We start from the raw sequence: 13,452 nt of genomic DNA, 5'->3' as shown, positions 1-13,452 counted from the left end.
TCGCTCGGAGAGCTCTGATGGGCTAGTAGGCGTGGAAAAGGTATTCGCTTGCACTCATCCCGGTTGCCAAAGACGATTTACTCGTGCGGAGCACATGCAACGCCATGCTCTCAACCATATGCCCGGAGGCCTGAGCTGTGATCTTTGCAGTGCTCACTTCAAACGGCCTGACCTGTTGAGTAAGTAGGCAGAGGTTTCTGGCATTTGTCTTTTCAAATGAAACAGTTGTGCCCATTTTATCACTTGCCTCATCTCATTCGTTCCATCTTGTAGCTGACGGTTACAGAACGGCACATGGACCGTCACCGCCAGAAGGATCTCGAAGCGGGCGGGCCAGGTTGCGGCACTCTAGACACAAGAAAGCGGTCTTGGAAGGCTCCGGACGGGTCTGTGGTGGAGAAGCGGCCCTGTCCAAATCCATCTGGACGGGGCCAGGGCGGATCGGGACGTGGACGCACACAACCGCAGCAAGTACCCTCGCCGGAGCCCGAGTTGAACGAAGAACACAGCCTTTCATCCCTAGATCCTAGAGGGAGCCAGTGCTATTCGGGTGGTAGCATATCTCCCGAGGCCCCAAGGAATCCTGAGCTCGACTTGCGACCAGGAAACCTGAATATCAACCATTCATACGCTTTCGGTCGTGGAAGCATTTTCATTCCATCCGATACTATCAATCACTTCTCGGGATTCCCGCCATCCCTACAGTCATCTGATCTTATCACGACGGCAGCTAGCCAGTTCGACATCGACGCCTCTCAAGCAGGCAGCTGGGGTGAGACGTCCCTGTTCAGCGGGCAGCTGGACTATGACCAAGTCTTTCAGCCAGACACCGCCAGCTCTTTCAACATGCCATACACCACCGCCCTTGACTATAACTGGCTGTTTGATATGCAAGATTTCTCGGCCTCTGCTGCCAACCCAAAACCCACAAATACGAATCAGCAATTCGACGCTCGAGGCTCTACCCACCCGCCACCCACGAGAACGCAGCCTAGCCTGGTGATTACCCCTGAGTCTATGAAGAGCGCGCAGTTGTGGACGGAACCGATGGAGGCGAATGCCCAAGAGCCTAAGCGAGCAGAGAGACCACCTGGTCCATCCGATGGTTTGCAAACCGAAACGCAAGCTTCTAGGAAGCAGATTCCAAACGGCTCTAGGGAAAGGGGCTCAGGTGCCCCTGTGTCCCGGACACATACATGTACGAATACGCCTCCAGCGACTCGGCAAAAGTTCACGGATAGCCGACAAACCCCAGTAGAACCAGAGCGCCCACTTTCCTCCCTGAGGAAACCGCTCATAATTCCTCACATTAGTGCAGACGTTAGGCAAAGGCTCTTGGAGGTGATTGACGCGGCCAGGCCAAGTCTACCAGATCAGCGGTTCACGATATGGGAGCATCCATTACTCTCCGTAGACTCCCTCAAAGCCTACCTGGGCCTGTTCTTCACGCGCTTCAACACGGCCTACCCGCTGATCCATCTCGAGACGTTTGATTGCCGGAAAACCGAGCCCCTGCTTCTGCTTTCGATCCTGCTCCTGGGCGCAACGTACTCGAACAAAGACTGTCACCAACTGGCCGTCTGCATTCACGATGTCATCCGGCCGAGCATCTTTGCGCATGCGGGTTTCTCACCCAGACCGGAGCTCTGGACCCTACAGACGATCCTGTTAGTCGAGTGCTTCGGCAAGTCACGCGCGGGGCAGAAGCAGCACGACATGAGCCATCTATTCCACGGACTCCTGATTAACCTCATTCGACGGTCCGACTGTCAGTCCGTTCGGCCCCCAGGCCCGCCGCCAATACTGGGAGAGGACAATGCCGAGGCTCTGGATAGAGCGTGGAGGAAATGGGCGGAAGGGGAGCAGAAGAAGAGGTAAGTTCTCGCAAGCCTTGGCAATGTTGTTCCATCAATGAAAAAGGTCTAACACTACCGCGCTAGACTCGCCTTGCTCTGCTTCATGTGGGACACCCAGCACGCGGTGCTCTTCTGCCAGAGCCTCTGCATGTCGGCCTTTGAGCTGCGGCTGGAACTACCCTGCAGCCAAACCATCTGGGAAGCGCGGGATGCTGCATCATGGGCATCGGCGTGGCGCTCGAGTTTGAGCGACCAAAGGCTGTTCTACCTCCCAACGCTGAAGTCATACCTCACCCCCTCGGCGCCGCGACCATCTGGGCTCGCCGGGTTCTCACGGGTCCTGGTTCTACATGGCCTGATGTCGATATCCTGGGACATGGGCAGACGCGACCAGACCGCCCTCGGGGTTGTTTCTCACGACAGCTCCGGCACGGGCTGGCGCAGGTTGCTGAGCACAGCGTACGATGCGTGGAAGAGCGACTTCGACGCATATTGTGCAGGATTCTCAGCGCCCCCAGAAACCGCCTCCCAGGCGCGCGCTCAGGGAAGCCACGGGAAGGACAGAGACGACGAGGTCCGGCGCGTCGAGTTTGAGTCATTCGCGTCGGCATACAAGGCGTTGTATCACTCGGCGCAAGCCCTCCTGAACATGGATTTCCTCGACGTCCAGATATACGCCGGAGCGCGCCACATATTGGGCAGGCCGGTACAGCAGAGAGATTACCATCGGTCGGCGCAAGTGGTCAAGAGATGGGCCACCTGTTCTGACACACATCCAAGGCATCACCTCTCCAGCGCACGACAGAATCACAGGGACGTAGACGACAACGGCAGCCAATCGAAGCAATCCGCGTCAGGCGCGGCATGGCACGCAGCGCGCATGTTGCGGGAGACGAGGGGGATTCACAAGAACACAGAGGCCATGAACCTCTTCCACGTGCCGTGGTGCCTGTACCTCGCGACCCTCACCTGCTGGGCGTACCACCACGCGCGCCCGAGCCGCAGCCACAGGGGCTCGTCCCGCAGGAGCTTCGACGAATTTGATGACGACGCAGAGCTCGAGGAGGACGAGATGATCTGGGACCCGCAAGGGGAGATGGAGGCTCTAATCACCAGCATGTCAGAGCGGGCGGACCGTAGCGAGATCACGTTGCGGAGGGAGCGGAAGCGCACAAACGGGCTGGTGTGGATCATGGCGGACATCTTGACCACGGTTCGATGGGGTATCGTTCATGCTGGCGTCGTGGTGTTGCGAGGGTTGGTGCCTCAACGCTTGATCAACCAGTACGAGGAGGTCGTTTGAGCCGAGACAGGCCACATTGAAAGCGTGTCTCGGGCTTGCCTGATGGAGATATCGTCACAACCGCAAGGCCCAGATGACTAGAAAAGAGATTGAGGATTCCATGCACTCACTTCCTCCTACGTTCTTCGATAGAGCGAGTGAGTCGAAAGAGCGAGAAGTGTAGAGACTGAGAAGTGTAGAAAGCAAGACGTATGAAGGGTAATAAGATGTGTAAAGTGAAATGGCCAGGGCAGTGAGCTTATGTAATCGGCCATCAGGGACCCCCTATGACGCAGGAACCCCCGCTGAAGCTCCAACGGTCGATCCGAACCCTCGACGACCACCTCCCGCTTCCACCCCGCATTAGCTTCTCCGAGCACGCAACCACCCGATCTTCGTCCATCCCACGTGTCGCGCTCTTAGTTCCAATACCCGATCCGGATCCCCTCGAGTGCCGTCGATCTCGCAAGGATCGCGGCCGCCAGTCCCCCCCTTCGATGCCGCCCATACCGTCGCAGCCTCTCCCGCGGGTCATCACCTACTACCAGACGCACCACACCCCCGAAGGCAAGCCCATCTCGATCCTCCCGCTCCTGACCCAACCCGGCATCAGCGTCACGCACGTAATCCTCGCGGCGATACACATTAACGATGATCCCCACGGTCTCACGTTGAACGACCATGCACCCGACAACCCGCGATTCCTCACATTATGGGCCGAGCTGCGTGTGTTGCAAGCCAGCGGCGTCAAGGTGATGGGCATGCTGGGCGGCGCCGCCCAGGGATCGTATAAGCGGCTGGACGGCAGCGAAGCCCAGTTCGAGGAATACTACATCCCGCTGCGCGACATGCTGCGCACGTACGGCCTGGACGGTATTGACTTGGACGTCGAGGAGGTGATGAGCCTGGCCGGCGTTATCCGCCTCATCGACCGCATCAGGCAGGACTTTGGCAAGGACTTCATAATCTCCCTGGCGCCCGTCGCCGCTGCGCTCCTCATGCCCGAAAAGAACCTCAGCGGCTTCGACTACGAGGCGCTCGAGGTGATGCGCGGCGGAGACATTGGCTGGTACAACGCCCAGTTCTACTGCGGGTGGGGCGACTGCAGCAGCACGGCTATGTACGAGATGATACTGGCAAAGGGCTGGCCGGCCGAGAAGGTCGTCATGGGCCTGGTCACGAACCCCGAGAACGGCTCTGGGTGGGTGCCGTGGGAGATGCTGGGCGCCGTGCTCCTCACGCTCCGAGGCCGTTATGCGCGCTTCGGCGGGGTTATGGGCTGGGAGTACTTCAACAGCTTGCCTTCCGGTCGGGATAAGCCCTGGGAATGGGCGAAGTGGATGACGACGATGCTGCGCGCCGATCACGCACATCATTCACTCGGGCCGGTGCAAGACACGGCTCCCGTGGAAGTCGGCAATCCTGTTGCCAAGGAAGTCAAGAAGCATCTGGTGGATGAGGTCGACCCCGACAGCCCAAACAGCAAGGACGCGCCGATTCCGGCGTCTTTCGACTATTACTCCGATACTAACTGGGATGAAGATTGAAGAGCATGAGCTACAGCCCGGATGTGCTCATCTGTACGCACAAAATTAGACGACTCGTATGGTAAGGTACGATGAGTTAGTGATTTCTATCCACTCAAAGGGTCCAGGCATAGCACTGGTGTTGAAATTTGCATCATAGAATCGAGGACGACATGAATGTATATAGAGGGCGTTTTGGCAGACTTATCGTACGCAGCACATGACCCGCGTGAGGCGACGAGCGCTTCCAAATAGAGCTTGGGACAATCTGGGACATTGGAATATCGGGACAAAGCGGCGGCTGTCTGGAAGCCCTCATCTGCTCTTGTTGACAACGAGCCCAGCTCTAGCTTAGCAAGTTGACTTATAATGCCAACATGCGACTGCCGTCGTTATTTGCCATGAATCACGACTACATCAGCGAGGAACCGCCATGCCACACCGTGACCCTCCCATGGTACTCCCCAAGGTAACTCATCGTTGCCCCCAGGTGCTCTGCAAAAGTTCGCAGTGAAGTGAAGTTTAATTAAAGTTGTACCGGGATTTTGAGTGCGATGTCGGCTGACCCGTCGGAAACCTAATTGGCGGCCGCTGGCCCTTCTCATTGTCTGCACCATCCAACATCCAATTCTAATACGTCCGATGGTTTGGATTGGCCAGACAGACGGCTGCCCTCGGCGAGCCCTTTATCAATATTGTGCTTTCCCAAGCCCTATACCGGGTCGACGAGCTGGGCGAGCCCTACTGGCCCGTCCACAGCAAGTCGATAGGAACATGCAGACACCTTTGCGGATGAATGGGCCCGTCCCGACTCAAACTCGGTTCGTCGATGCCCACAATTACACCAGTCGCTCCTTACTTCGATGGTGTCAAGGAAGCTATGGAGTGGTGAACATTATACCTCCATCTTTTCATCGGGAAATGAGGTTCTGCCCACGAGACTCTGCGCAGTCTTCAATCGGGTAGACACATATGTGACGGAGAAAAGAAGATAGTCGAAGTCTGTGTTAGTGTATGAAGCCGGGAACCGGGAGTGCCCAGCTTTGGTGTCTTCCTCCGTTGGTGGCTCACTTGATCCCTCTGAATGTCTGAAGTTAATCATACAAGAAGACCAGTGATCCTTCATCTCTCTCCTAATCCCGCGATTTAGACTCTCATCCTATGTCCGCCTCTGTGACTTGCTTACGGGCAATACTGAGAAATCGGAGTATTGACTTACGTTGAAATCCCGGTAGCCTTCTCGCCCTCTACGGTTGACCCATTGGCGATCCACGACAACCATCCGACTAACTTTTGCCCACAAACTATTGATAACTTAACGGAGAAGTCTCAAACTATGGAGAGGATATCGGAGAAAGCCCTTTCTGATTCCTATAAATACCAGGTCCCCTTCTCGAGGGACTGTTCGATTCAAAACTTCCTCCGCATACCATTTCTTGAAGAAAAGCCATACACCCATACTAGGACCTCGTTCCTCACAAACAACCACCATCACCAAATATTCTCCTCTGGAGACGAACTTCAACCCTCTACTCTACTTTAAATTCATCCCTTTTACATTCATCCCCACTACTCTCATCTCATCCACTCTCATCCCGTCCACCCTCATCCCGTCCACTCCCATCTCATCCACTCGCATCCCATTCCCTCCCACCCCTTCTACTCCACTCTACCCTCTCTACCTCTCTCTATTCAATCTTCTCAGAAGCACCTTCACCATGGCTATCCTCAAGCCCGTCACTCGCCCCGCCAGCTCCATCCGCGTTGAACGCACACCCGAGGACAAGAAGGGTCCTCTCAAGCCCTCTGGCGGCGGCATCAAGAAAACCTCGGCCAAAGCTTCATCAAGCAGTGCCCTCTCATCCTCTCGTCCAATCACCGGCCCACTCTCTGGTCCCATCTCTAGTCCACACACGGGCCCATCATCCACCGGCTCGTCTCCCAATCTCTCAAAAACCACCAAGACGTCCCAGACAGCCACCAAGGCCGTCCAGCAACCCAAGAAGCCCAAGACGGTCAATGTCTTGCGCAACGTTCGACGCAGCAAGAAGCTGGTCAAAGCCGGGTCCATCCCCGGGCTGATGCCAATCTCGAGCTTCGGGTCGATCGCCTCCGCAATGCGGGCTACTCTCGCGGAGACTCAATTGAGAGAAAAGCAATCCTCCGGTTGTTCTCAGGTGACGCAGTAAATAATACTGGCATGGAGCAAATGGATGGTTTAAACAAAAAGCAAGGCGTAAACGGTTACAAGTGTCTATATACACACAAACATGGGCGGGAAATCAAAAGCATGAGCGGTGCTTGTTTGTTTTGGTTCGATGGAGGAGCACACGGAGATCAGGGATAATGGATTACCTTTTTGTTACTCAAATGGCCAAAAGAGCCATCAACGAGCATGAATATGATTTGTTCAAAACACAAAAAATGGCACTGTGCTCCATGGATCCTACGTGAAAAGCTCTCTTGAGGCTCACTCAGAAACGCTGGTAAACCACCTTGCAGTTGATTTCCTAACGCGCCATCCTACGAAGCTCTTCTCCATGCCTGTGTATGCGAAGGTGCTAACGGGCCATATTTGGCTAAATACCTTTTTCCAATTCCATTATAACTCTGTCGTAGAACCCCAATTTCCCATTAGTAAACGCTCCGTACGAGTAGGCGAAAGCCTGGTTGAAGTTACTACTGAGAGATGTTGAGAGCATCTTATCTTCACCTTCCACCGCTTCCACCATCTCAACATAGTCTCGCCGCTCGCGCCACCTTTCTCTCACGCTTTCCTCCAAGGGGTGCCCATTTTCGTCATAATGTTGGGGCAAGTCAAACGACCGAGGCATGGCTTGAACGAACCCGGGGTACGTAACGAGTTCCCAGGGAACCGTGCATGCCCCCTCCCAATCAATGATTCCTGTTACGTTGAAGCTGGCTTCGTCGACCATGATGTTGCTGTGGAGGAAATCATCGTGGCACAGAGGAAATGGTCCCTCGTTGCGCAGAGGGAGCAGTTTCGCCATGCTTTTGATCTGCAAAGGGAATTCGTCGATGATTCTGACCATCTCTTCCGCCGGAATTGGACCTCTCTGCATCATTTTAGTGATTGATTCCTTGTCGCGCCCGAACCTGGCCTTGTCGGCCCATGCCTCAAAAAAGGCCGCTGCTGTATCAAACGGACCGCCGATCCCCGGAATGGGGCCCGCCTCGTATCCGCCGTCCTCCCTCTGGCTGATGACCCCGATTTTTGGGAGTCGCAATGACGTTATCTGGACCTACTACAGTAAGTTGCTATTCCTTCAGGCCAAAAAGGCAGGACGAACATGACATTTAGCGACAGATTGATAAAAAGTCTTTCGGTGCTCTGCAGGTATCACGCCACCGTGTGCACTGTGACCGCCGTGAGCATCCATCGCAACAATACCAGGGAGCACTTCGACGAGCATGAAGGCAGCCTTTGCAGTATTGTTCATGTTGGTGTTGTAGGCAAAGACTCGGGGTACTCGCAAGCTGGAATTCTCTTGAATGAACTGCATTGCCGCAAGTTCATTTCCAAGATTTTCCCCATAGGAACCTGAAGACTTGCTTCGTATGATGGGAATCCGTGCTGCCCAACGAGTTTTATCGGAGAACTCAAGTTGACGGACAAGGTTGTTAAGTCCGCTCGCGATCTGGTCAAGGGGTACACATTCCAAGCTGCGGTTGGCATCTGAGGCAATTCGGCATAGCTGATCCCAGTTGACTTGGTTGAAACAAGCGATGGTTTGGTAATCGCTGTTCTGAAGAAAATCCTGAACTGCTGTCCAGGATGTTGAGGTTGTAGCCATAGGCAGCCTACTCCAACAAGAAATCAATTGGTTTCTTCAAAGATTCCAGCGACTGGGGTGGTAGAAGCAGTGCTTATTGGCTCTATATAGGAGGCAACTGTCAAGGGCTGAGCCCTTCCAGGCGGCTACAGAAATAATCGCCTGCATATTTCAAACGGGCATGGCGTGCGGACGAGCAGATAGATCACCCAATCGGAATGTGCGTGAACGTGTGCACTTGAGGCGCAGGATAGACATCTTACCAAAAGCCCTGCGGGGACCATTGCGACCTGAACCCTAGTCACATTTCAACATAGGATGCGTCATGACCATGGCCATTATGAAGTTTATTGTAGAGGGCAAGGGCAAATATAATCGACCCATGCGATGCGAAAGGCTCTCCTATCCTGACCGAGGTATCATCCCACAAAACCGGAGTCCCGCTAATGCCAAACGCCATTGTGTGTTCTCTTCCGACTCCCGAGTCCGCTCAAAATTTTCTCTGCCCTCGAGTTGTTCATGTACTGATGCATCGTCTGTCATTTTCTGCGATTCACGCTTCCAGTTCACCCTCCTCAATCATCCGACCGAGGATCAAACTCTGGATGACCAGCTCGTTGCTGAGAGTCCTAATCCGCTTCGGTGCCCGGGCTGCCTCGTGTGCCGCAGGTGCGTTGGCCCTCTTTCTCTTCTTTGATGTTTTCGGCGCCTTCGTTGGTTGGGAATCAGGGCCGAACAGTTCCTCTTCCGACCCAGTATGTTCGTCAACGTAGACCCAGTCAAAGGGGTCTCCGAGAAACTCTCGGTGCCTCAAAGTCTCCTTAGCCTCATCCATACTGTAGGCACGAGAGAGAGTGGCGCCCAGGACATGTGCAAGGAAAACGTAGGGCATCTTCTTTTCCTCGGCTCTGGACTTCTTCATCACAAGGAGAATCTTGCTGCCCTCTAACATCTTGGGTCGCCTCTCGATGATATCGACGAGGCGCGCGTCGACTGCCGAATAGGGCGCCAAGTATCGAGAACGGATCGCGTCGCGGAGAAACGTTGACTGACCCGCACAAAGCAGGTAGGGAAGCCAGTCCACCACGGCTCCCTTCGCCACACACGTGGCAACCCATCGATCCGATATGCATGGTAAGCCGAGGGCGAGTGCTTGCATGTACTTGACTTTGCGGGAATGTCCGTCGGCAATCAAGGCGGTGAATCCCATGGTTTGAGCGAAAGGCGTCAGTGTCAGCGGGTTGTCGTCTCTAACCTCAGAAGCCGGGCTTGTTGCTCGGCTTCCAAGAGCGTTGGGTTCAAAGAGCTCGTCGAAGCCGTTGCCTAGCAGATGGCCGCCGGATTGGACAATCATTTTCTCAACCTCTCGACTCTGCCCAAGGCGGTTCTCATACTGGTCAAATTTCTCGCCGTCCTTCTTTGATTGAAAGGAAATCGCAAAGGCCATGCCGGCGAATATGCTTGATTTGCCAATGTTATCTTTGGAGGCGTGGGACAGCATGGATAGGCGGCTGCTGCGAGCCGTCATCTTTGGGGGGTGGATAATGCTATTTTCAAACCCGTTCACAGAAGGCGACCGAGTCAACTCGTCCGTCGATACAGAGTCAAGACGAGCCGCCCTTCGCGACGGCTTCCGTGTCCGCGTGCCTGGTTTCGTGACCCGGGACCCGGTGGTAAGCTTGGGCAACGATTTAGTAGGCTGCCGTCCTCGAGTTGGCCTGTCTGGCGAGAGATGCGGCAGTTCCACGGATTCCGGAGTTGCTGGTGATGTCTTGTCCGACTGCATAGGCGTTACTGTGAGAACAGTGAGTGTTGATGTTGTTGACCCCGGAGCGTTTGGCGCAGCGGCTCGTTCCCCTTCACTAGGTGTTAAAGGATTCTGTTCAGCAGAACTCTTTGGGAGCCGCGAGTCTGAAGGTACTGCATCCTCAACTTGAGCCTTTGGCAGCGGCGGCGAAGACGGCAGAGGTGGGGTTTCGTCCGCGGTGGGAACCTCAACTCGAATAGAAGTCGGCTCGGTAGGTGTAGCCGCACCCTTCTCCTCCGTAGCCAGCTCATCTGGTGCGTCGCTTTGAGCTGAAACATGTACACCAGGTGCCTCGCTCTCGCCGGCTCCAAAGGACTCTGAAGAGACAGCGGGACGAGCTGAACTCTTTAGACACTGTGCTTTGAGGGTCGGCTTTGATTTCCGGCTGGAACGACGAGAGGGCTGTGGAAGGCATGGTTGAGGAGTATCGGGCATAACCTCAACATCCGCATCGGGCTCTTTGGGCAAAGCAGCTGGCGCGGGTGACTCCTCGATATCAGCCTTCTTGAAAGACACCGGCTCATATGATGAGCTGCGTCTCTTCGGCGTGGGTCGTAATTGTGTATTGTTGGGGCTCGTCTCCGGTATGAGATCTTTCGGTCGAGAGCTGTTGCCAGAGCTTTCAGTACCCGGTATGACACCATTAGAGACAGACTTCTGGGTAGCGGCAGCGCTATCAGGGACTGCATCGTTACTGGAGACAAAGCCTGGCTTTGCTCTCACAGGTTTATCGGCGAGATCAGGAGAGTCTCGATTTTCCGCCGGCTGCGCTGCGGCCTGGTCTTGGTCTTGAGAGTCGGCTACAGTGAACTCGTCGGCTTCGTTCTCTGATGCTGTTGAGTCGTCTGGGATACGCCGTGCTTGGTACCGATTCACCCTCGTTAGGTGTTTCCCAGGCTTTTTGGTGTTCGATGGGATCCCGATGAGATCTCGGGATTTTGAGCGTCCAATGGGAATGGGGATGCTAGTGAGCTCTTTGTCGGCTTCCTTCTTCTTGGACTCTACGCGTCTGCGGCGCTCTCTCTTTCGCGCTTCCTCGTCTGAATCCTCCACAGATGCACCGCCTTCGATGGCAGTATTCTGCAGCTTCCTCTTCTGGGAGTCCAGCATGCTCTCGTATTTCTCGATGGGCTCAAGCCCCGCCTTAGGGTGAATGGGGACCAACTGCGGCGACTCCGGCACAGTGCCATCTTCGGGAGGACCAGAATTGCTAGGGCTTCGTTCTCGGTCGTGGGGCGCTTGGTGATCTACTCTGACACCTTGAGGGCTCGAGGAAAGCAGGGTGGGAGGTGACGTTACGGTGTGCCGGTTCTTAAGCGGCGAGGTCTCGATGTTGGGCGAGATGGAATTGTGGGCGTAGACGATCGGAGAGGGCCGCGAGGAGGTGGGACTGAAGTGTTTGACAGCTGACGAAAACTGCGTCTGGCCGAAGAGTTGGGATCCCACCAGCGCAGGGTCTCCCATCTTTTTCCCAGCAAAGGGATTGTGGCGATTACCTGGGGTTTGAGGATGAGGGTTTGCGGGCAGTATGGGCGACTGGCCATCGGGGCGCTGGACGGAAGAGTGTTGTTGGGAGCTTGAGGTGCGATTTCGCCACTCTCCTCGAACGTGTTTGGGGGCCGCATCGTCGGGAATCGAGGATGGCTCTTCATCAGCCTGGGTATCGGTATGTATCAGATGACTGAGGCTGCCAAACTCGACAACGGCAGAGTCATCATCGCATGTGCGGTTCTCGGCGGCGACGTCTTGGGAGGCTGGACTCGTCGCCACAAAGGAAGGGCCTTCGTAGTAGTTCTCGTAATCCCGATCGTCGTTATCCTGAGTCGGCGATTGCTGCGATACATCCATCTTGTATTTCGTGAAGGGCCGTCGGCCCGAAGCTCGAGACAGGGCTTTGGCTTTGTCTGGCGGTCTATGGGGGTGGCATGGTGCGGGGAGCGCGTCGGGCGGTGTCTCTACCGCGTCGCCATTGACGGAAGGCGCAGAAAGCGACTCGGGAGGGTTCGAGGTGTCGGCGTTTGTAGGTTTGGGATAGGGCGGGCAGGTGGGTATTGATTTAGGCCCCAGCAGATCTGGGCCGCAGCTTGAGTCTGCGGTAGCAACGGGGGCAACGGCCGACGACGGGATTTCGTGATGCCGGGGTAGCTGGATCTGGTCAGTGCCATCCCGGACTAAGTTGAGACACCCTTGCTCGTGCAGTGGGGCGTTACAAACCGCGTATCCGGGACAGGCAGCCGGGGGTGCTGTGCTGGGAACAGAGACAGCGACAACGGGCTGGCTCTCAGTATAGCTTGAAGGATCAGAATGACGCGTCGAAGGAGAACCGCGGCGGCCTTTGCTAGCTCTCGATATGTGTCGCGAGGTGGTCCACGATGGACGCGGAGGTGAGCTGCTTGTCTGTATGTAGTGACGCCCGAAATAGTTAGCGCATGGTCGCAGTGAGGCCTGTGTTGTCACATTGCAAAAAGAAAGTAAAATCCCCAATCTTTTGAAAGGAGTCCAATCCAATCCAATGCCAGCCAGCAGAGTGGGAAATGCGCCTCCCAAAGGGCGGAGACTCGCGCCAAACGCCACCAGGAAAAAGCAAATATGCCCAAGGGGCCATACGCACCACGCCGATCCCGTATTCAGCCACATAGCGATCGAAAATAGCCTGGCTATCTTGGGAGTCGTTCCTGTCTTCGAGGGCTTGCCTTTCCACCGCTTGAAGGGTCTTGCAGGTCGGCATCTTGTGTTTTCATTGTCGCATTCGCTTGGGAAACGTGAACAGCTGGGTGATGGACGCGACAAAAATGTGAAGGAATTAGAGTGGCAGGAGAAAAAAGGTGCACGCACCGGGTGAATGCGACCGTGAAATCCCACCAAACACGCGGCATGGACGCGAAGTCACGTGTTTCTTTCGTGTATTACGTCAGCAATCAGTATTCCTTCCATCTCCTGCCGTAGTGCGGCAGACACGCAGGTCAATGTAGCTGCCTTCTACGATATCGCAACAATACGTTCATCTTCCACTCTACAGATCTACCTCTCGTATATTCTCCATTTAATCTACCCGAAGAAGCGAGTTACAGAACGCCGAATCTTGGTGGAGACCATGTCGTCCCGCGGGGGAGAAGCGCGGCGGGTGTTGCCGCGTTCCTCCCGTGACGACAACCTTACTATCACTACCAACAGACCTACCTCAACC

General features: G+C 55.2%; 5 protein-coding genes across 5 annotated transcripts; 3 read left to right on the top strand and 2 right to left on the bottom strand.

Annotated features, from left to right (window-relative positions):
* The first annotated feature begins 210 nt into the window (after positions 1 to 210).
* LY79DRAFT_569792 (fungal-specific transcription factor domain-containing protein) lies at positions 211 to 3,358 on the top strand. The gene is made up of 2 exons (XM_060559088.1): positions 211 to 1,874; positions 1,941 to 3,358. Exons 1-2 carry the CDS (start codon positions 295 to 297, stop codon positions 3,157 to 3,159), a joined length of 2,799 nt encoding a protein of 932 aa, XP_060408496.1. The 5' UTR covers positions 211 to 294; the 3' UTR covers positions 3,160 to 3,358.
* A 117-nt stretch (positions 3,359 to 3,475) lies between these two features.
* Positions 3,476 to 5,070, top strand: LY79DRAFT_569789 (chitinase). Its single transcript, XM_060559087.1, has one exon. It carries the CDS (start codon positions 3,636 to 3,638, stop codon positions 4,683 to 4,685), a length of 1,050 nt encoding a protein of 349 aa, XP_060408495.1. The 5' UTR covers positions 3,476 to 3,635; the 3' UTR covers positions 4,686 to 5,070.
* A 1,312-nt stretch (positions 5,071 to 6,382) lies between these two features.
* Positions 6,383 to 6,872, top strand: LY79DRAFT_653440 (uncharacterized protein; the record flags this gene model as incomplete). Its single annotated transcript, XM_060562603.1, has 1 exon — positions 6,383 to 6,872. One exon carries the CDS (start codon positions 6,383 to 6,385, stop codon positions 6,851 to 6,853), a length of 471 nt encoding a protein of 156 aa, XP_060408494.1. The 3' UTR covers positions 6,854 to 6,872.
* Positions 6,873 to 7,067: 195 nt separating this feature from the next.
* Positions 7,068 to 8,552, bottom strand: LY79DRAFT_569787 (uncharacterized protein). The gene is made up of 2 exons (XM_060559086.1): positions 7,976 to 8,552; positions 7,068 to 7,927 (listed from the first exon to the last, which is right to left on the bottom strand). Exons 1-2 carry the CDS (start codon positions 8,477 to 8,479, stop codon positions 7,244 to 7,246), a joined length of 1,188 nt encoding a protein of 395 aa, XP_060408493.1. The 5' UTR covers positions 8,480 to 8,552; the 3' UTR covers positions 7,068 to 7,243.
* A 188-nt stretch (positions 8,553 to 8,740) lies between these two features.
* On the bottom strand, positions 8,741 to 13,158 carry LY79DRAFT_569782 (UbiD family decarboxylase). Its single transcript, XM_060559085.1, has 3 exons — positions 12,877 to 13,158; positions 12,480 to 12,662; positions 8,741 to 12,410 (listed from the first exon to the last, which is right to left on the bottom strand). Exons 1-3 carry the CDS (start codon positions 12,991 to 12,993, stop codon positions 9,012 to 9,014), a joined length of 3,699 nt encoding a protein of 1,232 aa, XP_060408492.1. The 5' UTR covers positions 12,994 to 13,158; the 3' UTR covers positions 8,741 to 9,011.
* Positions 13,159 to 13,452: the final 294 nt, after the last annotated feature.

Source organism: Colletotrichum navitas (genome assembly GCF_030913465.1).
Source record: "Colletotrichum navitas strain CBS 125086 chromosome Unknown LY79scaffold_105, whole genome shotgun sequence".
Classification (NCBI taxonomy): Eukaryota; Fungi; Ascomycota; class Sordariomycetes; order Glomerellales; family Glomerellaceae; genus Colletotrichum; species Colletotrichum navitas.
Note: the sequence above shows the minus strand (reverse complement) of the source record. Positions and strands in the feature narration are given on the sequence as shown.